This window comes from Dacryopinax primogenitus (genome assembly GCF_000292625.1).
Source record: "Dacryopinax primogenitus strain DJM-731 SS1 chromosome Unknown DACRYscaffold_8, whole genome shotgun sequence".
NCBI lineage: Eukaryota > Fungi > Basidiomycota > Dacrymycetes > Dacrymycetales > Dacrymycetaceae > Dacryopinax > Dacryopinax primogenitus.
In genome coordinates this window covers 298,288-319,889 of record NW_024467205.1, presented here as the reverse complement: position 1 = coordinate 319,889, position 21,602 = coordinate 298,288, and the positions used below count along the sequence as shown (strand labels likewise).

Genomic DNA, 21,602 nt, shown 5'->3' with positions numbered 1-21,602 from the left:
AGTGAAAGCTGACCATGTGTGAACTGGAGGGAGAACCCGCCCAGCTCCATGGTGCGGGCCGCTGACGTTCCCGTTCTTGTACCTTCGTGGCGTTCTTAACGCCGACGCCTAATGTTGCATGAATTCCACCGACACTGGGGATATTGAAACAAGAGGAATCAAGATGTGGGATCGGTCTCTTGAACCCGTTTCAAATGAATCGGTCCACGACTGTGCGCTTTCCATGGGTGAGAAAAGGTATCGGCCATAAGAAAGTCGCCTTCGCCTTGGACGCAGGCAACGATATTGTTTAATCAACTTGTGACAGAAAAATGTCCGGGACTAGTCCAGGAATATTCCCCCAGCATAGGAAGGTAAAACAGCGAACAAGCAGAGCCCATGCCAGTGGTCGGGCTTATCTCCGACAGAAGAGGCTCTTTGGAACATACGACGCGATGTGTTAAACTTACGATCTTTCATCAGTGCACCATTCTACACGAACACAGTCTACAGTTACTTCAACCCCATAATATACATACCTTTGTGATGTCCAATATCAATCCCGAGTTTCCAATCTTACCACCTCCCCTGACCAGGGTAACCCGACCATCCCTGCCCCGGTGGCCCTTGCCATCCAGGAGGCGGGCCCTGCGGAGGACCCCATTGTCCAGGGGGTGGCCCTGGAGGAGGGTAACCTTGCCACTGCCCGGGTGGGGGACCTTGGGGAGGGGCATACGCGGGGCCGGCGTATCCTCCCATTGGTGGCGGGAAAGGTGCACCGGGGGGAGGTGCATAAGAAGGTTGATGTTGCGCTTGGTGTGGGCTGTGATCATCCCCGTGGTGCGGTTGGTAATTTCCTCCCTGATGCTGGCCATGCTGCTGCTGGTAGTCGTGTTCTTGCGGACGCGGTGATGCAGGCGGCCGGGGAGCCGTGACTTGCGGAGGCTGGCGACCTTCGGGATGCTGGTATCCCGGGGAGAACTGTTCCTGGAACCCGCCTGTTGAGATAGTCGTGGTAGTCACCTCCGTAAATGAATGGGAAGGGAACGTCCCCGGCGGGTTGAGGGACGGCACCCCAGCTCCAGGGGGTGCGTCGTCCGTCACTTCCCTCCTCGCTCCTCCACCAGTGAACTGCGACACCTGGCCGGAGATGCGCTGGAAGCTGTTGTACGCTCCCTGTACCTGCGCCACACCCGGGATAGACTGGACATATGAGCCGAGTTGGTGTTGTGCCTCTATGCCCATATTGTGCCCCAAGCCAGTGTCGCTTCCTCCAGTGTGGAGCCGTGTGTTCTCGTGGTTCTTGACTGCGTTTTGGGTGAGCCGACGGATCACTTCTTCCCGGTTGGGTTGGCCTTGGATCCATTCTTTCATAAAGGTCATCATCTGGTATTGAATCTGCGAACGCTGGTCGTAAAAATCTGGATGGAAGCTATGAGGCGGTCAGGGTCACAACAAGGACAATTCAAGAGGAGAAGCCCATACAATGACTCCAGGACAGGTTCGGTGACTGCACGAGTATCCATACCGTGGTTGTCCCATGCCTGGACGACAAGGTTGACGGTGTACGTCAGGACGAGCTTTCCCAACATCCCTGCAGGTTCGTTCAGTATAAGGCCAAAGTGATCCTTGGAGAGGAAAGAGTGCGTCGGGTCGGACTGCCTAGCGTTCAGGATCATACTTCAAAAGAGGGAGGGGACGCACAGCCATAGGGTTATTGAACACCTCGAACTGGTCTACCGAGTTGACGAGTTCGCTCGAGCCCATTTGCAGACCGGCGGTGGCTTGCTTCAGGATGGGCTTCATGAGTGGCTCGATAGAGGTTAGGACGAAGACAGACACCGTGTTGGAGATCTTGTCAATCAAACTAGAGAGTAGAGGGATCTTCTCGAGCGTCTCCTCGATGTACATCATCACTACAGCAGTGTTAAACACGAACGACGATGATGAAAGGGGACAAACCGCCATCACGGAACTTGAGGACCTGCCAGAGCGCGGCATGCAGTTCCTGGGGGCTCATCTGTTCCGGTTTCTTTCCCCCCACACCTCCCTCAGCCCTCATCCGCTGTACGCCGTCCATCTCTCGCGTGAGCTTAGTACCCTCTCCTCCAGGAAGCTGGGAGAAGAGCGAGCGGAGTGTGTCCTGTGACGCACTGCCGGATTGAGATCGTGCGCGGTCAAACCCTTTCGTCAGGTCCGAGACGGATGCTTCGGAGATATGATCAGTCGCCTCTAAAACACTCATCAGCCCGCATATACCTTGATCTGAGTGTCAGGAACGCACCGCCAAGCAGTGAATGGATAAAGTCCGCTCCACCAAACGTGCCCGTCACAAGCGGAGGCACCATCTTGCCATTCCTAGCGCGAATCCTACAGTGCTCTCCGACATGGCAGAACACCTCTCCATGTCCGAGGTTGACGAGGGCAAGTTCGCAGAAGTTCGAGTGGGCGGCAAAATCTTCCAGTGTGTGGAGCTGTGCTGTGTGAGCGGGGCTGGAGAAGAGAATGACGCGCATACAGCTGTCCCAAGCAGGCGGAAGGCCTCGTACTCTGTTTCCTTGCTCCCGCTGGAACGCGCCTGCCGCCCAGCGGCGATACATTTCTCGAGTGTCCTTCTCACCAAAGCCCTGCTCGTATCCCAATTCCCATTTTCTGCTCCTTGTGAGCGCGCCTACGTACTCAAACGAAGCACTCACCATTCCCAATATAGTTCTTCATCCCCGTGCGCTCATCGATCTCCAGTTCCCTTTGATCCACAGGCGGCCGGAGAGCCGGGTGATACTTCCTCGGATCCTCATCTCCGCCATAACCTTTCGGGTTGTCAATATGCTCCGTAGGAAGGTAGACGCCCAGCCTTTCTTCTGTCACCTCAAACTCGGAAGTGGCATAGCCGTGCGCGAGGAAACCGAGTGCCATGACGAGATTGAGGATTGTCTGAGCTGTGTGAGCGGGTGTGGGAAAGGAGGAAGGGGCACATACCTGTTTTTCGAGTTTCTTCAGAGCGGCAATGTCCATCGCTTGACTGTAGTCCCTCCTGCACCCCTATCAGAGCAAGCGTTCCCTTCAACCATCGTACTCACAGCCAGTTCCTGCTCCGAATCAGCACAATCCCTTCTAACGCTTAGAACGGCTCACCCGAAGTACACCCTTTTAGTATCCAGCCCTCCGAACTTTGTCCCTCTACCCAGGAACCCACCTGCTTTCTTGACAAGAGTACTGAGTACATCCTCTATATCTCCATGCCGGAACGCCTTGCCCTCGAGGTAGGCATAGGAGGGGATGTTCCCTGCTCCAAAAGCGTGTACATGGGGTAGGACAGCAAGGAGAATAAGCAGACAGAGGAGGATAAGCAGCGTCGTACGTGGTGTGAACATCGTACACGATCAAAGGGAAGCGGTGAGCAGTCTTGTGCACTTTATTATCCAAAGGGTGTTGCCAAGCCTCTCCCCATTCTTGGCTGACCACACGACTCTTGCACGTTATTGGTGCGCGTGCCAAGCGCATCACACATCATCACATGCAGACGTCATCGTTTTCCCACACGATCGGTCAGGGACTTGGCATCAAAAATGGAAACAACATAACCACATCCATCCATTAATCCGACCTTGCTTACTACGAACTATACGGCACTGTTGTAAACTGATAAACATAACAATGTATGATAAATGTGTGGGTGAACGAAAGGTTGCGGGGATGATATTGAGAATGAAAAAGAGGTGGAAGTGTATGGTTGTGGTAGGGGAAATGAGGGATCATCAGGCATATGAGAATTCGTCAAGTAGTGAAAGTGAGAAGAGCGCTAGTAAAGCGCAATTGTCCAACCGAACCAAGCCCAGCACCGGGAGCTCAAACCAAAGGCATGCTGATAAGCCTCCTCCTTCCCTGGCCAGGGACAGCCGTCACACAAGGCTCACTAGCCTCCCCAACCGGGAAAGGTACCCTCCTATCCAGAACCAACGTGTTCGTCGGGCTCTCCTCTTCTTCCACCTCCAATTCCGGCCACCCCAGTCCGCCGAGCTCGAGCTCCGGCAGCCGTGGACAGTCGAGAGAGAATCTTGGTGGTCGGAGACGGTAGCTCCGTTTCCCTTGAACAGCGGTGAGGGACTGCGTGCGCGTGCGTCCACGTGGGGGTGAAGGGAGGACCAGAGGACCGAAGACGTCTTCTAGCGCTGGGCGGGGACGGAGCCGACGTTTACCCCATGGTTGGAGAGGGTGACCCGCGCTGTCCGTGCTGGGCAGCACAGAGCGAGAGGAAGGAGCGGTGGGATGTTCTCGGATAGGGGGGGCTTCGGAAGACCAGATAGTGAGCATGGTAAATATCGATGTCCGGGATGGGGGGCGAGAACGGTTGGAACGAGAGGGGATTGACGGGTATGGCGCGGAAAGGTGGGAGGGCAGGGGGGAGAGGGGGGTTGGCAGACGCGATGGTGGTGGGGAGGGAGAGGGGGAGGGAGTGAGGGCGACACGCTGGCTGCGTACCGGAGAAGAGTGCGGCACGACTACCTTGACCCGTAGCGACTTCTTCGCCTCTCGGGACGCGCACGAACCCCCTGTATCAGTCGTCCCGGTTGTATGTGACGAGTCGGACGAATGGCGTCTGAAAGCCTTGAGGACAATGGGCAGCGGCCTAAGGTGGGAGAGGGAGATATCCGAGGATTGGGAGGGCTTGTGTGCATGACCTCTTCTGTGAGGGACTGGGAGAACCGTCAGCAATGTCTTTAGAAGTGATGGGAATAAACATGCCAGAGTGCTTCTCCTGGTCTACTTTTTCGTTCAGCTCTTCTGGCTTCTCGCCTTTCTCGCATACATCGCGCTCGTGGCGTCCCCAAAACTGGGCAAGCAACAGCCTGAACCTGGACGGCATCTCCAAAGCAAAGCAAGCAAAGCACAACAAGAGACAAAAGAGTACAGCAAAGTCGTCAAGAATAAATATCGTTTTGTCGTCAGTCGTCAAGTCAAAGAGAGTGCAATAAGCTGGCGGCGTGTGGACGTTGGAATGCGTGTTTTGCTGGAATTTTAGCGCCAGGCGCGTGAGGGTCTTGGTGTTTCTGTGTCGAGGTCGGTCTGCCGGATGGTCACACACGGGCACAAGCTCGCCATGCACCTCTCTCCTCTTCTACCTTGTCGTGATGGTCGAGGAGAAAGCAGAGGAGCTACAAAGTAAACTCCAACCCCGGCCTGTTGAGGGGCGCTGCGACCCTTGTTGAGTGGGGTTGCTTAGGGCAAAAGGACCGCAGCCAGCAGAGGTTATCCGCGTCTATGGCCTCATCGCGCTGAATGCGTCTCTCTCCCCTTTCTTTTTTTTTCTCCGCCTTCTGCTCGGAATGAGCAGGGTCGCGTGGCCGGCGATCAGACAACCCGAGCAAGAAGACACCGCGCAAAACCCGATTGGACACTTGATGCTGATGGCCACGTAAATCACTGTGTGGATTGATGGAAATTCAATTAGAAAATAAAGGGTTTTGGAGGCGTTATATTGGGTGGTTACCGGGCCGAATTTGGGAATGATTGGAAGGGTTCATATGTCAGGGACCCATTCTGAGGTATTCTGGCCTCATGAATGCGTTGCCGCGGCTTGAGCGGGATTCTACATTCTTCAATATTTTTCCATGTGCGTGTGCAATCACTTGGAATGAAAAGTCGAGCTTGGCGGGGACATATCACTTCCTTCTCAGGTTCTTTTTCTGTCCAGAAAGCATTCATTCGATGAAAATCTCGTGAAACCGACAACTGCATTGATAACGGATCTATGATTACAATGAGCTTGATGGGATGCGAAAGACTGCTCTGCACTGAATCGTTAGAACCTTAATACCTGGTCCGCTTCACATGACCCCTCTCATCCATCTCGACCTCTCCCAGCACCTGCCTTCCCCCCGTTCCCGTTCTACGAGAGCAATTAGAAGAAGATACTAGATCAAAAATGACATAGCTTACCCAGCCATAGTATCCGACCGCCGTTTCGGCCCCGCATGTGTTGCCTGCTGTTGTTGTCTGTAAACAACATTCCCATTCGTGAAGCCCGACGTAGCTCCTTCCACGGGAAAACGGGGAGCCGCATTCGATGCTGCTTTCTGTTTTCGGCTTAGCACACGAACTGCAGACCATCTCGAGAGAACGTACCACTCCAACAGGAAAGTGGAAACCGCCAACAGAATCTGAATCAGGTGCATCGCTTCCTCCTCTTGAGTACTCTTCCCTATTACCCGGCCTCTGGTGCTCTGCCTGACGCGACAATGCGCCTCCGCTCTCGCTAGAGCGGTGCCCACCACCAGAGCTACCATGATGACTTCTTCGATTTGAAGTGTTTCCGAATCCGGGACGCTCGTCGTTTTGGACATTGAGGATAGTAAATCCGTCGCTCTTCTCCTGCCCGTGCCTGTTACCATGAGTGCTTTCTCGATCCATGTTGGAACTAGTTCTGCTTTCTTGCGGGTTATCGAACTGAAGATCGGAGGGTCTTGCAGCCGTTGTCGTGGTCCGACGCGAGGTATACGTGGGAGGTAAATTGTTTTGATTGCTCGGAGGGCGCCGATTTGCACGACTTGGTGTGAGCGGAGGCGCCTCTTGAGGTGCTGCTCTTGCTGATTGAACCTCGGGCGTTGTGACGTTCTTTCGAGGTTCAGGGGATTGACCGGAGTTAGACATTTGCAGTGATTGACGGGGACGTTGATCCTGATGATCAGGTTGGCGACGTGGCTGCGCCTGCCGTTGCAGCCGTTCCTCTTGCTCTTGCTGCTGACGAACTGGCGCTTCTTGACCTTGTGGATGGGTAGTATGCTGCGGTCGTGACACTTGTTGAGCGCGTGGTGGTACATTGTTGTTCTTGCGGGATTCTTCAGTGGGCATTGTTTGGCGTGAAGAAGGCTGAGGCTGTGCAAGCACTGAGCGCGACATGGGCCGATCCATTGTGCTCCTAGAGGCACGCTCAGCAGTGCTGCTACCGGTACGTGTACTAACTCACGAGCGCGATATAGTGCGACTGTCATCATCCATGTAGACTAAGGGTCTGTCCTCATCCTGGTTCACTCCAGGTTCCTCCAGAAAAATTTGTGCAAAGAGGGAATCGTCTTCTGGGCCGAAGTCGTACGTCGTGTCGTTGCTGTCGTCAGGTGAAGGCAATCGAGGTGACTCGGATTTCAGGTTTGGCGCAGGTGGTACTGGCACTGTATGCGCGCGTACAGGGGGTTTAACAGATAGAGGCTTCGTTGGAGCATTGCCGGATGTAGGAGCATTGGAGGGTCCGGCTTCAGGGCCGATACGTGAAGGTTCGCTTGGGGTTATGAGCGCAGGATCGAATTCTGGCCGACGGTGCAGTTCTTTGGCATCGAGCTTCTTGGGCTGAATACAATCCGCGTCAGAAGAGATAATAGTCGGGAGCGACTGCAGATGATACCGGTGGTAATTTGATATTCTTGATCTGTTCGGTATACTGCTTATCATATAAGCAATTTCCGAGTAGGTTTCCAAAGCTTCTGAGGGTGCGCTTCAAAGCATCTGTAACAGCTTCCTTCTTTGCCTAGATACTTTCAGGGGCTGGTATGCCGTTTAAGGTCCATATATGCGCACCTTATCAAGGGCGGTCGCTTTCCCTTTCTGGTTCTCCGCAGTGCCATATCCGACATCCTCATGATACGTCCCGTCGCGCAGAGTAACGCGAGTGATACAATGTGTGCCAACACTATAACGGGGAGGCGTAGTATCGTGAGCGTCAATCTACAGGGAGCGGTCAGAGGAGAGGGTAGACGCGGGCGACAGTGTGACTGGACATACGAAATCGATTGTTAGGTTCGTAATGGAAGAACACCAGCCATTGAATCCAAACACCTCGTTTGCGAGGTTGATTATCTTCCATCCCTCCGCATAAGTTATCGTTGGTCCACCCCCTGGACCTGGGCGCGTCGAGATGTACTCTGCATGACACAGATCAGGCCACGGGGAGTCAGACATAGCGGTATTCCCGTACCAGGTCCAAGCCGTTTCTCCAGCTTTGCTTGCAGTGTCGCAATCTGCTCAGCTGTGAATTGACTTATCTCTCCAGCAGGAGGCATGTTCATAAACTGAGTCGACGTCGCAGCACCATGCATGGCGGGGTTAAAGGAGGCATTGGCCATCTGAGTATGACCTGTGGTTCGGAAGGATGCTTGGTAGCTTTCGATGAGAAGATTTGGGAGAGTTGTCATGCAGTAGAGAGTTCTTGCATTAATAACATACGTTGATAGGAATGAGAATGAGAAAGGCTGAGCTAGAGGAGCGGACAGTGGAAGGACTGCGCGGCTGATGGGGGGCAAATGAACAGGGGTGGACGCGCCATCACGTGACACTCACGTGTTTTCGACTATAGTCCGGTATTACAGGTATATTGCCATGACATTTGGTCCAAAGAGTACTCATAAGGGGCAATAAAATAGCAGACAGAGATTGGGCTGTATTGTAGCTTTTCAGGTTAGCCACTACAATATGTTGGGAAGAGGAAACAGGCTCGGAAGCGAAGCGCGTGTCTCCGACAACGCGTTTTCTGCCGCGTCGACAGCTCTGTGATAGTGCTCCAGCTTTTGGATGGCAATCCAACATCCTCTCTTATATCCCCTTGCCTCGGCAGCACAAATTTCACAAACACCTTCTCGGGCTGATGGAGTACCGGATTGGTTGGAGGAAGACTTGCGAGCAGAGGGATGCAGGTTGATTCAGAGCGCTGGCATTCTACTGGGAACGTGCGTTCCATTTGTGCTAAGGAGCGGTGTTCATGCTGCTAAAATTTGCGACAGGCCACAGGTCGTGATGGCCACAGCTCAGGTACTCTTTCAGAGGTTCTGGTACGTGACTAGCATGAGGGAATTCTCTATATTGGTATGCACGATTACCAAGGTTGGAATGACCGGAACTGACTACACAGTCAGGAAGTTGCGATGGGTGCCCTCTATCTCGCCTCGAAACTGGAAGAGCACATAGCACGCATGCGCGATATCATTAACACTTTTGACTTGCTTCTCTCTCGACTCCGCTATACACTGTCGCATCCTAGTATGCCTCTTGATGGGTTCCAGTACACGCCCATGTCGTACTACTCGGATGAATACTACGCGTATAAAGATGAATTAATCATTGGCGAGATGCAGCTCCTCAAGCGACTTGCTTTCAACGTACAAGTCCAGCTGCCATATAATACCATGGTCAACTATCTCAACGTGCTTGGATTGGGCAGAATAGAGGACATCGCTCAAATGGCATGGAGTTTCTTGAACGACGCGTACGTGACTGTGATTTAGCAGTGTTCACATTACTTATCTGCTACTTTCTCAGGCTTCAAACGCCCGTATATGCTGTATATCCATTTCCGACCATCGCCTGCGCGTCCATTCATCTTGCTGCTCGACAGGCACGGGTCGTGTTACCTGAGCCACCCGAGCACGAGCCTTGGTGGGAACTGTTCGATACCGATTTTGAGGATATAGAGCAGGTGTGTGTGTGGGTCCTCAGGCTGTACAGCAAGCAAGACGAGAAAGAGAGAGAGGAGGTGTTCAGACTGTTGTTGGGTGGAAGGAAAGAAGTAAAGAAGTGGTTGGAAGACAATTCAGCGAAGAACGACGTCGCGATGGAACATTTGAATCAGCATTGACGGCGGTTGATGCGTCCAGCGGCGGTCTTTTGCGCATGTGACAATGGAAAATCTACCTACAAAGCAGGCGTGAAGTGGACGATCTCATTGATCCCGAATCCCGTCATTTTCTCTCCCATCAACAGGCCAGTCACGGTTACGTACCCTTCCCAAGCACCCGTTGGAAACGGTCCCACCAACTCCTGGTCCTCTCTCACCGATGTGACGGACATGATGGTTCCATCCGGCCACGTTATCGTATGTTGTTGGGGATATTCGTAGCCGGTGTGCGGTGACGTCCAAACGTCATCTGACGGTGTTCACACAACCGGCACGACTAGTTGGCTCCCATCCTCCTTTCGAATCGTGGCGAACTGCGTCCGTGGCAAGAGGTTATCTGTCTGGTCGATCGCCCACAGGCTGACCTTCGTGGTCTTCCTCTCGTCATTCGGTGAACCAACGTGCAATCCGAACCAGGTCCAATTCTTCGGCACATCACCACCCCACTGGCGATCGTACCATGTGAAGCTGTTCGCCGTGTCGATTTCATGTGTTGTACCGTTCCAATGGAATGAACCGAACGTCACACCTGAAGGCATACTCCACTCCGTCGTCATGTTTGGCATCTGTCCCTTGGTCACGCCGAGGGTGAGAGAACCAAGTCCACCGTTGAGGATGATGGGGGACGAGGTGTGGAAGGTGATATCGAAAGAAAGGGTTGGATCGATCTGCCTCGTATGCAGCACCGAGAACGAGTCGTTCGTTAGGCTTTCGAATGCATACCCTCCCCCAGGATAGGTGATGTTCAAGCCGGCAGTAGTGTATTCAACAGCAAGAGCTCCCGCCGTGATGTTCGACCAATATGCGCCGGTCGCGGTCGGGTCTGTGATGTCCAAAATCGAGCTCCGGTGGAATTCGGAGGGGATGGTGTGCGAGAGGAGAAGGTATTGATGGCCGTTAGTCAAAGAACGAATATACGAGTGCTGTACCATGAGGAAATGGATCCCTTGATCTTTTGGGAAACCGACACATCGAACAACTTCGGAAGGGACGAGGTGTGAGTGAGAAGCATTACATTCTCTGGAATAAATTTGAAAGCAGCGGTGTGGACGGCGATGGCCGTAATGCCAGTGAGGAAGGCGAACGTACGCATTGCTGATATGTGTGGGAGAGCAAATAGCGGACGGTCTCCTTATAACTCCCTCAATATTTCTATCTCTGGGGTTTCTGACATGTTCGATGCCGGCGTCTACGCACTGGGAGCGGTAATACGTCTCCACAAGCAGAGTAAACCGATATGAGTCTTGTAGCGGTTGGCATGACCGCTCTTGATGACCATTACCTGCTTTGGAATTATGACACGTTCATGCATTCATGTTGCTTTGTGCATCCGTTCGAGCTCACGTCGATGCTTATATGTTCTCGTTAGACCGCGTTGACTTGGGCCACGTTGTTTTATTCTGAGCAACACTTTGGAGAAGCAGCGAGTCGAAGCCTTGCTAAGTAAACTGCGTGGGGAAGCCCTGCGAATGCGCTTTGGTATTCCCGCGATGATGTGTCATCAACACTTGATCTCGGATCTGATGACGGTCGCCTCCACACTGTCTGGGGTGACATGCTATTCCAATGGTGGTTATGATACGAGTGTATGTCATCTACTAAAGTACGGGATCTACTGGGACATGCAAAGGAGATCTCATGTGTGCTTGAGCGTGTGCCGGGTAAACTTTCCATCGCTTCACTGACAATCTCAGACAGGTAAGCATGGGACGAACACGAACAACTATCGATCCCTGTGAGGCCGTGTGTGGTGGTGGTTGTAGCCAGACGACGAAGAAGAGATCAGTGGAGGGACTTTCCAGGCTGTGCGATGCAAAAGGACTGTTGCGCGCAGAAGCAGACTTTTGACGATTGAACCGGCCATGTACCAAAGAGGCGGACAACAGTATCACGTGTCAAACAACCCGTGTTTCTTGTTGCACTGTCAGCGCAGGCATAAATATCAGTAGTCATGCATGAAAACTGATGGTAGATTCACGGCCGTGCAGGAAAGAGAGGTTGAGGAAGTATGGTTGACTACTAGGACGTACCAGTACGGTGCTAAAAGTTGAAGGTTGAAGGATGTACGGAGGGGTAGATGTGCAGGAGGAATATGGAGAACATGAAGAGATAGTCTCGGAGACGAGGATTACAACACACAGCACGAACAGGAGCATGAGCAGGAGTCTCCCTACCTGCTCTCAACTCCAAACTCGTGCACCTGCTTTATCCTTCAACCAATTACTTCTGCTGCTGCTGGTTCTGGCCTTGACCCCTGCCACGCCCTCTCTCCCCACCCCTACCAGTACCCCTCCCTTCGCCCCTGCCCCTATAATTGCCTGCCCCCCTGCCCTCTCCTTGCCCTGTCTGGCCCTGCTGCCCGGGCCCACCACCCCTAGGCCTGCTCACAGGCCTCTCGCCCCTCTCTTTACGCGTCTCAATATGCACCGGTACGTACCCTCCTCCCTCAACGGGCACGCGAACTGATCCTTGCCCGCCCTGCGATGTCGGGAGGGAGGCCTGGATAGCCTTGGCAGCTGACTCGACCGACGTGAACTCGAGGAATGCGCAAGCCTTGGAGCGTACAATCTCGAGTTCTTTTATTGGGCCGAAACGGTTCATGAGCACGTCTGCGAGGGCGGTCTTGGAGACTGCCTCAGTGACGTTCTTGATGAAGCACTGGGCGGTGGTCACGGGTGCTGGCGCAGCGGGAGGAGGCCCCTGAGAAGTAGGCGGACGCGCACCCTGTGAAGGAGCGGGGGAGGGCGCGGGCGCAGCGGGCGTACGGGATGGCGGAGGAGCAGCGGAGACACCACGCGCTTCCGAGGCGACGTTAGCGCCCCAGCGGTTCGAGTCCTTGCTCGCTAAGGCGGCCCACGTCTTCGGTCCTGGTGGGGGCGCAGGTGCAGCCGGCTGGGCGGGCTGGGCTGGCGCGGCGGGGGCAGTAGCAGGAGTGGGAGCGACGACAGTGGATTGGGCGGGCTGCTCCGGCATGGGAGGAGCGACGTCGACCACCTTTGCAGGAACTTCCTTAGGAGCTGCGGGCTCGGGTGCCGTGACGGGGGCAACGGTGGCAGGGGTGGGCGCCGGCTCCTCAGCCGTCTGAGCAGAAGGAGCAACGACTATGCTATGTGCCGGTTCCTCAGGCATCGGAGGGACGGCTTCCTCGACCTGGACGGGTTCTTCAGGCTCGTTGTGGACCAAGTCTTCCGCGGGCTCGGATTCCTTCTCCAGCTCAGGGTGGAAACCGTTGAGCGCCTGGGGCTGCTGAGCGGCGGCGTCCATTGCCGACTCGGTTTGGGCAGTCCCGGAGACAGGCTCTGCTTGAGAGGGCTCTACGGGAGCAGGCTCGGAAGGCTCAGCCTCAGCTTCGGCCTCATCTCCTTCGGCGAGGGTTTCTTCCTTGAGGAAGCGGAAGATGTCGTTCAGGACGTAGTAACCATTGGGCTGTTCCGCGAGGAAAAATGTCTGAGCAAACTTCTTCCACGGCTCGCCGTTGTTGCTCATCTCCCCAATGACTTGAATGATGATCCCACCAGCCATAGAGGACTGCGCGTCGACGCTGTTGATGTAGACCTTGCAGTCATGATATCCGAGGGAAACGATCTTGTCGTGGATCTGAGCCTGGCCAGAAAGATGCTTGACGTCCTCGCCCTCCGTTCCGTGGGTAAAGGTGCTATTACGGTTGTAGAAACAGTGCAGCTTGTGTGGCTGCTTGTTCACGAATGTATAGTACTGCGGTACGAACTGCCAGCCCACGTCCGCAGGGGTCACTGGCCGCCCGGCACCGGCACCGGCGACGGGGGCAGGGACAGTAGACGTTGGGTCGGTGGAAGACGCGGCGGGTACGGACATCGGGGATATGGTGCAGCGAGGTTTTTACCAGATGACCAAGGAAAAATGCGGTCTGGGTATGCTAGGCGCCTGCGTCAGCGTTTATGGTAAATGTATGCGCGTTACGTACCTCTGATGCAGACTTTTATACCCACAGGGTGGACTGTGTTGCTTGAAGAAGTGTGTGAAATGGAATGAAGCAGCGATGAGGAGAACAGAGAAGACGACGACGAGGCCAACGAGGACGACGAGGACGAAGAGATGAACGATGGCAAGACGCCCACTTCACACAAGAGTCTACGAGCAAAAGTCACCACTCAAAACTCACCTGGAACCATTTTTTCATCCAGGACCCCGGAGAGTGTAAGACCCCGATTATACACCCCATTCTTTTTCACCTAGCTATACGTCGGTCTTCCGCCTGCATCTCTGTTGGAAGCTGAGCCCCTCCTTTTAGCACTTCTGGTCATCCTATGATCTGTATTCTCTGTCTTGCATACGTGTGGAGTGGCAACCGAAAAATGTTGGATACAACATCACTCTTGACAGACATGCCACGCGGAATTTTGATCACAAGGACGCAAAACAATCGACATCCCTGCACTGCATAATGTCTTCTCAATAACGCTGCAGCATATTACAGGGAATCAAACTCATTTGATCGATCAGAGGCGATCTATCCCTATTCGACTCAGGAGTTTGCCCACTTCTTTGATCATACCTCTCAGCTTCTCTGTGGCAGATTTGCTCGAGCTGTTACTTTTTCATTCCCGATCTCTTTCTGAAAAGGAGATAGGGTTTGGCCCTAGTATCAATGTTGAGCTCGGTGGAATCAACTTTGTGCCCCATACAGGAAGTATCCAGTGGATCCGAGATGCCGAGCCGCTCATGGTCATCGGTATCTCGTTGCTGCCACACTTGTACCTTCCGTCTCACTACTTTCCTACGTGCCGATACAAGTCATTCGTCGCCCCGACAGCTATAAGCCTATCATTGCGGCCATCTCTTACTCTTATGTGTCGAAATACAATGGCATTGTCGGTATTCAGCGAGGAAGACAAGAGAACATAGCAAACCATGTTGACATGGTGAAAGTACAGTGGTTCAAGCTGGGATGGTTTGCCATGTTGAACATATGCAATCCGCTGTTACTCGATTCAAAGCATCAGGGGTAACCTCATGGCGGATTCTATACTACAGGCAAGTGTGTTAGTGACTCCAACGAACTCGCAGCTGAGCCACATGTAGGGACGGCGTCGGGAAGGGATGTATAAGGAAGTTGTGAAACAGGAGTGTGAAACAATTAGGTGAAAGGATGTGTTTTGAGTCAATTCACAGACTCACCCGTATTTCAGAGGAAGTCCGAGAATTAAACGAAGCCAGTCTGAAGATCACGGCAATCTTGGTCGGGAAGACACTATGTGTGCTTCTATCCACCGAGCCAAGGGGACGCGGACACGCGCTCCGGTAAGTCACCATCAACTGGTGACTACCCCTTTCCGGTGAGTTTGAATAACAGGCGTATTGCTTGTCCTGATGCCCTTCCACTGACGCTTTTTACCTTCCGGCCCATCAAGGCATTATTGGGACGTCAAGACCGCTGCATTGTATTCCAATCGTCGACGACAACCGTCTGAGCTTGGACCAGTGGGTCATCAGTGGATGATCCGGCTTACTCGGTCTCTATGCTGCCCACTCTGACGTTGGCCCTCACGCATAACTACTAACGCGTGACACGCAGTGCGAGGATCCCAGCTCCTGCCTATTACGCCGATGTGAGCATGCAACGCTCTGTACTACGTGCAGCCCTGATGGTGTCACAGATCCTTTGCAGCTGAACGTGTACGGGTACACTTGGACCGATCGATAAGTTACTCAGACAGTGCATCGGAATCGCAACATCTAACTCTGTAACAGTATCTACACGCCTTGCAAGCCTTTATCTGAATGTTTACGTGCCGTAAGTCTCTTCCTTTCGCTGTAGACTGTGACTGACAAAGGATCGCAGAGGATGTTTCGGATGTCACACAACATGGCTGAAGAGAATGCTCATTTGGCATCTCTCCACCCCGATATTGGGTGGGGTGGTGTCAGTAATCACCCTCCTCCCTGCGATCCTGCTCGACATTACGCATCCTCTGATTTCGTTTGAGCTACGAGCAGGACTCTTGGGTAAGACCGCGATGCACGGGATATGTCCGACAACGGTAACGATAATGGTATTGGTCTGGGTTCTCGTGAATAGAAGTGACAAGTTGCGTTGTATGTATCGATCATTGAGGGCACCTCTGGACCCCATCCGGTCTACGGGCAGTTCTTCGTCACATAACGCAAGTACGTCTATCCCATAGCAGGTAATCCATCCTCAGGAGATGCGTGACGTCTAACTTAGAAATTCTCATTTCTTTATTTAATGTATCTGATTGAATCGGCTTGCCGCGGAGGTGCAGACTTTGCGTTCGCGGAGACTTGAATAAATATAAAACAAATAGAGTGAGAACTGTCCCGACCCATTTCAACTTCGATAGATTCAATCGGATCGGATCCTAGTCGGATCAGATAACGGCAGCATTTCCCAACCATCGTCATCATCCTCAACAACGTCGTTCAACTTAGCTCAAGCCCTTGACCAGCATTGATGCGACCTCATGCATGCCGATCACTTTTGGGTTAACCCGGCGAAGCCTCTCAAGGCCGGCTAAACTTTCATTTGACTGGTATTAAACTTGATCGTGTCTCCGCGGGGCTTCGGCCGTCCTTTGTAACTCTTGAATCTCTGGGACTACATAGTCTATTTGGGAAGCCCCACGACACTCAGCTTGCCCGATGAAGCATTGCATGAATGCGGACACGGCAAGATGTGCCGTGTGCTGAGTTGGAAATCAGTCATTCTCCGCTACGGTTTCGCCTGAGTGGGCGACTTTCTTCGGCTTGTCCGTGGACGATCACGCCGTCTCTGCTGCGCATTGCCGCTTCGGATTTCCAAGATCAGTGCATGTTCCGCAAACTCATTCTTCGTCGACCGTCGGCAGTACGTCGGCTCCCGAACTCCACCCCTCGGGATTAATCCTGTGCGTACTGGAAGGACGCACACGGCATTAGCGAATAAGTTGCTGTCTTGCCAGGGTGCTGCTATCTTTAGCGCTCGGAATACGCCCAGAACTCCCCATATATGCGTCATGTACGAGCTATATGCACTTTGGGTTGTTGAGCTTGCAGTTTAAAAGGGGGCTCTGCTTGGCGCAGGGGTGATGTCCTAACCTATTCTTTTGAGCCCTACCTGTGCAGCATTCCAGTGAGCATAATCTGTCCGGAGTCAGTTTCACTCACGCTCACGCCAGTCTATAAGCCCGTGTTGCATCACAGCTTCCCTTTTCACCTCGATGGATTCCGCGTTCTCCGTTCCCGTTTTCGCATGCCAACAGAAATGTGATGGCGATGTATGCTGGGTTGAGGATTGCAATAATCCGGCCTGCCCTACCTCGAATAGCTCGAAGAAATGAGGTACACACCTTGTGATCACCTTGTTGGTCCATCTGACATATTTTCAGACCTGATAGTAGATGTGTGTCCGACACGCCTATGAAAAGTCGTATTTGCCCCAGTTGTCTTGTTATACAACATTCATCTATTATCACTACAAGTCACATCAGCGTGACTACTGAAGTCAAGAGCATAACAAGATCTGGCGGGCGCATCACGTAATAGCCTTCGGATAAGCAAGTGAGGCTGGAAGGTTGCTGCATCAAGTCTCAGGGTCATTCTGCTACAATGCTCTCTGTACAGAACACATCTCCTGTCACATAATCAAAATGACGCGCATACATCCTCCTGTGCACTCCGGTTCTCAACCCAGTTGACTGGTCACTGATTACCCCTACGACGAGCGCTTTCAAACAAAGAATACGAAGATCTCCTGCTTTTGATCAGGGGCTTGATTCCTTCATGACACATCCCGAACGCCGCTGTGAGTCATCTCATCTCATCTTCCGGCGATCTGCTCCTGTCACAGACAGGAGATTGTGCACGACTCGTGTCACTGCACTCACCTTCTCAGCGGCGGACTGTTCTACATCTGGCGTCTTGAATTACTCCCGGATATTCGACCGTCGATCTTGCCCAAACGGGGGATATTTGGGGTTTCTGCAAACCCCTATTTCTCGTTTTTCTCCTATCACGTGCTGATTTCTTTTCACGCGTCATATTCCTCGCAGGGTATAAGATGCCCGTTTCAAGTAATCCGATCAATAAGGATCAAGTCTCAAGACCTAGCTCTAGAACAACACCTCCGCTCTCTCACTACTTCCTTCGCATATACCTGCTCTTGAATCAGCACTATCACCATGTCTGGTCCAGACCGCCGACCGAAGGACACAGTTGGCAACCGACTCAAGGTTATTACGAATATGTACCCCATGCAGCTTCACCCAGACCGCGTCATTTATCTCAATAAAGTCGGTGTGTACCAACGCTCCTGTCTATAGGAACCCGCTGATATCTTGCACAGAAATCGTCCCCGAATTATCCGCCACTGCACACAGAAGGAACTACGAACTGTTTGACATTTTGCAAACAAAACTACATCCTCAAGCGTTCACTCCCCGTGCTGCCTATGATGGAAGCCGTATCATGCTGTCGACCGTACAATATCCTTGGGGGGCATATCAGGAGGTGCTCCTAAATTACTCCACGGTTGCTCTCATAATCTAATTTCGCATCGTAGTTCAACGTGTTAACTTCTAGGAAGAGGCCCCCGCCTCCTCCTGGAGAGAAGGGGCACTTCATCGTCAAAATCTCTGCTAACCGAAGCTTTCCTATCGCGTGAGTGACGATGTGAAGTTGCAGGTCATGGGCATCCACACTGATTTTCCTCTCTGCCCAGTTCACTTGCGAACTATATGCGTCTCCCCAACTCCATTCCCCCCGACGAGATTGTCAACTACATCAACGTTTTCCTTCGGATGGCTCCTATGCAGTTCGTACCCGCTGTTGTGCAGGGTATATCAGAGGCTGAAACTTCGCAGGATGCATGCCTTCCGTGGCAACAACTTTTACGTCACTCAGGGACACAAGTTGATTGGTGACTATCTCATGTTGCGTTGAGGCTTCTTCCAGTACGCCCCATCGCATCCATCGGCAGACAGGATCCGCTGCTAATGTTGTTATCAACAGGTCTGTCCGTGCCACAGTCAGCGGTCCAATGGTGAACATGGACGTTACCAGTAGCGTTTTGTGGGTCCATCTTTTACCGCTTCATAAGGGCCTATTCATATAAACTCTAGGTGGGTACAGCGTCCACTGGTGGACACCATTTTGAACTTCCTACGACTTTCCGATCCTCGTGAACTCGCCCGTCTGACGGACCGTCATATCCACGCCTTGAATCGGATGTTCAAAGGCATGTGAGTCCTTCCGGCGCATCGTCCAGGTGCCCAGCCCAAGGTCATCCGTGGTTTTGACAAGAGAGGTGCCCACGCGATACGGTTAGATGAACACGGCCCTACCGTTGAGGTATGTGAGGGTCGTCTTAATGATCCACTGGCTAATATTACGTCTCTAGGACTATCTGCTCGACAAATACAACCGTCGACTCAAGCATCCCCAATCACTCTGCGTATCTTTAAGCAACAGGAAACAGGATATTCTCCCTGTCGAGCTACTTGTAATCGATGCCAATCAGTTCTTTGATCTGAAGAAGCTTGACAATCTTAGCTGGGACAAGCAGATCAAGGAGTTTGCGATGATCAAGCCATCCGATCGCCTCGCTATCACGAATTCCGGCTCGAATGCTATGGGTCACGCGCAGTCAGACTATGTGCAGCGTGCGGGTATCAGGGTCAATTCAAACCCACTCTCGCTCGAAGGGCGTATGCTGCCTGCCATCCCGGTTTCATACAAAGACAATGTAACCCAACAGCCTAGATTCCGCGCATGGAAGAACGCGGAGTTCCATACCCCAAAGAACATCGATAGCTGGGCTGTCATTGTTCTTGATGATAGGGTCTCTCCTCCGGACGTGAAGAACTTCATTTCATTGCTCATAAAAACGATGGAAAGGTGTGGAATGAGCAAGTTCACACCTCGATTTCTGTGATTGTTCCCTGACAGGCCCTGCAGGAATAAGGGATCCGGCGCCTGTGCTTTATCCCAAGGATGCTAGAGAAACCATTGAACAAGTACGCCTGTTCGATCCTGCCTTCCTAGAGCTCTGATGTATTCGTTCTAGCTTCTGCACAAGGTTGCTGAAAACATGAAACAACGGTTCAAACGCCCTCCTAGTCTTCTTCTCATTTTCACACCTGGAGAAACTGAGTGGTAGTAAGCCCCTTCACGTGCATGTTGTGAATTTCGTTGAGGATATTTGTAGCACGGCTGTGAAGCGTTTTGGCGATATTACTCTTGGGATCCCTACGCAGGTAAGACGTGAACGTGTTATCCTCGCAGGGGAAACTTACCGCTAACCTTAGCACCTACGAACTGATAAAGCTCTTGGTCCTCGAGGCAATGCGGACTATTGCCAGAACGTGGCTCTGAAGTACGCTTGTTTCTCTCCATTCCATTAACAGCCTCCTGACATAGATCTTATCCAACAGGGTTTGATCTTCGTCCCGTCAGCAAATGCCGCGACTTAACATTAATAGATCAATGTCAAGCTGGGTGGAATCAACTTTGTGCCCCATTCAGGAAGCATCCAGTGGATCCGAGGTGGCGAGCCGCTGATGGTCATTGGTATTTGAAGCGCATCTAGATTTTGTGCTTTGCGACTAAGTGCAACCTCAGGTGCTGATACAAGCCATCCACGGCCAGGCGAGGGCTATAAGCCCACCATTGCGGCGATCTCATTCTCAGTGGATCAGAATGTGTCGAAATACAACGGTGTTGTTGGTATCCAGCGAGGAAAACAGGAGATAATCGGGAATCTTGTCGGAATGGTGAAGGTAAGGTGTTTCATCCGGCCCATAACAATGTTTGTTTATCTTTTGTAGAGCGCCATTGCTCGATTCAAAATGACAGGACCGACCCCAAAGCGGATTCTTTACTACAGGTAAGTATGTCAGTAATCGCGATACACTCCGAGCTCATCATACTTCACAGGGACGGCGTTGGAGAGAGGATGTACGAGGAAGTAGTAAGAGAAGAGTGTGAAGCGATCAGACGTGAGTACCTGTGCAATGTCATGCCCCTGCTGCTGATGTTTATTCTAGAGGCGTTCCGGGAAGTGAACGAAGCTAATCCCAAAATCACGGCAATCGTGGTCGGGAAGAGACACCATGTGCGCTTGTATGCAGAGAACCCGAGGGACGCGGATCAACGCTCTGGTAAGCCCTTGTCCATGTCTGCGTACGATAGCTGAGCGTCGAAGGGAATGTCAATCCCGGACTTGTGGTCGATCAGTGAGTGATTCGTGTCTGGCACAACTCCCACAACTCACTTCGCTCATAGCACGATCACGAGCCCGCCTCAGTGGGTACTTATTGCCAACTGGTGAATCGATGGTTCTGACCCACTACTAGTGACGACTTCTACCTCCTGGCTCATCAAGGCATCATTGGGACGTCGAGACCAATGCACTGTATCCCGATCGTGGACGACAACCACCTGAGCTCGGATCTGTAGGCTCTCGGCAAATAATACCTGTCCATAGATTGACATTTATCCCAGGTTACAAACTCTGACTTTCGCACTTACCCACAACTACCAACGTGCAACACGCAGCGTCAGCATCCCAGCTCCGATTTACTACGCCGATGTACGTCCCCGCTGGCCCCCGCCAACACCTTCTAACAGTACTGCAGATCCTCTGCAGCCCCGAACGCGCCCGTGTCCACTTCGACCCCTCCAAAGATTTCTCCGACAGCGGCTCCGGATCCCAGCACCCAACAGGCCAGCAATATCAGCAAGCGTTCAAACCCCTAGCTTCCGGGTTACGTGATGTACGTTTTCTCCCCGCCTCTTACGGAGACGCAGACTAATGAAGGGTTGCAGAAAATGTTCTGGATGTGAGGCATGGCTGTCGCGTGTGCATATTTGGCACATCCTTACCCAAGTGCTGGGTGGGGCGGTGTCAAGTACTCACGCTCGTCATCCCTGTCTCGAAAGCGTCCCTTTCCTCTTTGTAGCGGGTCTTGATTAGCAGCGATTGTGGGAA

General features: G+C 52.6%; 6 protein-coding genes across 6 annotated transcripts; 2 read left to right on the top strand and 4 right to left on the bottom strand.

The window, feature by feature from the left end:
- Positions 1-447: 447 nt before the first annotated feature.
- DACRYDRAFT_99884 (Het-C-domain-containing protein) lies at positions 448-3,353 on the bottom strand (the record flags this gene model as incomplete). The annotated part of the gene is made up of 10 exons (XM_040777636.1): positions 448-1,411; positions 1,465-1,637; positions 1,684-1,895; positions 1,942-2,211; positions 2,264-2,453; positions 2,498-2,631; positions 2,676-2,913; positions 2,959-3,013; positions 3,060-3,068; positions 3,115-3,353. The coding sequence occupies 10 exons, from the start codon at positions 3,351-3,353 to the stop codon at positions 556-558; spliced, it is 2,376 nt and encodes a 791-aa protein (XP_040629053.1). The 3' UTR covers positions 448-555.
- A 3,986-nt stretch (positions 3,354-7,339) lies between these two features.
- On the bottom strand, positions 7,340-8,033 carry DACRYDRAFT_51974 (Rad52/22 double-strand break repair protein; the record flags this gene model as incomplete). The annotated part of the gene is made up of 4 exons (XM_040775075.1): positions 7,340-7,501; positions 7,552-7,698; positions 7,756-7,895; positions 7,949-8,033. The coding sequence occupies 4 exons, from the start codon at positions 8,031-8,033 to the stop codon at positions 7,340-7,342; spliced, it is 534 nt and encodes a 177-aa protein (XP_040629052.1).
- A 508-nt stretch (positions 8,034-8,541) lies between these two features.
- Positions 8,542-9,601, top strand: DACRYDRAFT_88630 (cyclin-L1; the record flags this gene model as incomplete). The annotated part of the gene is made up of 4 exons (XM_040776868.1): positions 8,542-8,696; positions 8,751-8,832; positions 8,883-9,232; positions 9,286-9,601. The coding sequence occupies 4 exons, from the start codon at positions 8,542-8,544 to the stop codon at positions 9,599-9,601; spliced, it is 903 nt and encodes a 300-aa protein (XP_040629051.1).
- Positions 9,602-9,900: 299 nt separating this feature from the next.
- Positions 9,901-10,572, bottom strand: DACRYDRAFT_107088 (uncharacterized protein; the record flags this gene model as incomplete). The annotated part of the gene is made up of 1 exon (XM_040768406.1): positions 9,901-10,572. The coding sequence occupies one exon, from the start codon at positions 10,570-10,572 to the stop codon at positions 9,901-9,903; it is 672 nt and encodes a 223-aa protein (XP_040629050.1).
- A 1,055-nt stretch (positions 10,573-11,627) lies between these two features.
- Positions 11,628-13,669, bottom strand: DACRYDRAFT_21906 (NTF2-domain-containing protein). The gene is made up of 2 exons (XM_040772596.1): positions 13,584-13,669; positions 11,628-13,535 (listed from the first exon to the last, which is right to left on the bottom strand). Exon 2 carries the CDS (start codon positions 13,472-13,474, stop codon positions 11,861-11,863), a length of 1,614 nt encoding a protein of 537 aa, XP_040629049.1. The 5' UTR covers positions 13,475-13,535; positions 13,584-13,669; the 3' UTR covers positions 11,628-11,860.
- Positions 13,670-17,796: 4,127 nt separating this feature from the next.
- On the top strand, positions 17,797-21,457 carry DACRYDRAFT_115917 (Piwi-domain-containing protein; the record flags this gene model as incomplete). The annotated part of the gene is made up of 26 exons (XM_040770096.1): positions 17,797-17,911; positions 17,961-18,124; positions 18,177-18,274; positions 18,336-18,428; positions 18,478-18,533; positions 18,558-18,567; positions 18,626-18,685; positions 18,736-18,806; positions 18,861-18,964; positions 19,014-19,320; positions 19,571-19,629; positions 19,680-19,771; positions 19,821-19,869; positions 19,921-19,988; positions 20,033-20,063; positions 20,095-20,182; positions 20,234-20,391; positions 20,440-20,498; positions 20,549-20,610; positions 20,659-20,772; positions 20,817-20,847; positions 20,897-20,917; positions 20,968-21,066; positions 21,116-21,203; positions 21,250-21,387; positions 21,440-21,457. The coding sequence occupies 26 exons, from the start codon at positions 17,797-17,799 to the stop codon at positions 21,455-21,457; spliced, it is 2,253 nt and encodes a 750-aa protein (XP_040629048.1).
- Between the last annotated feature and the right edge of the window lie 145 nt (positions 21,458-21,602).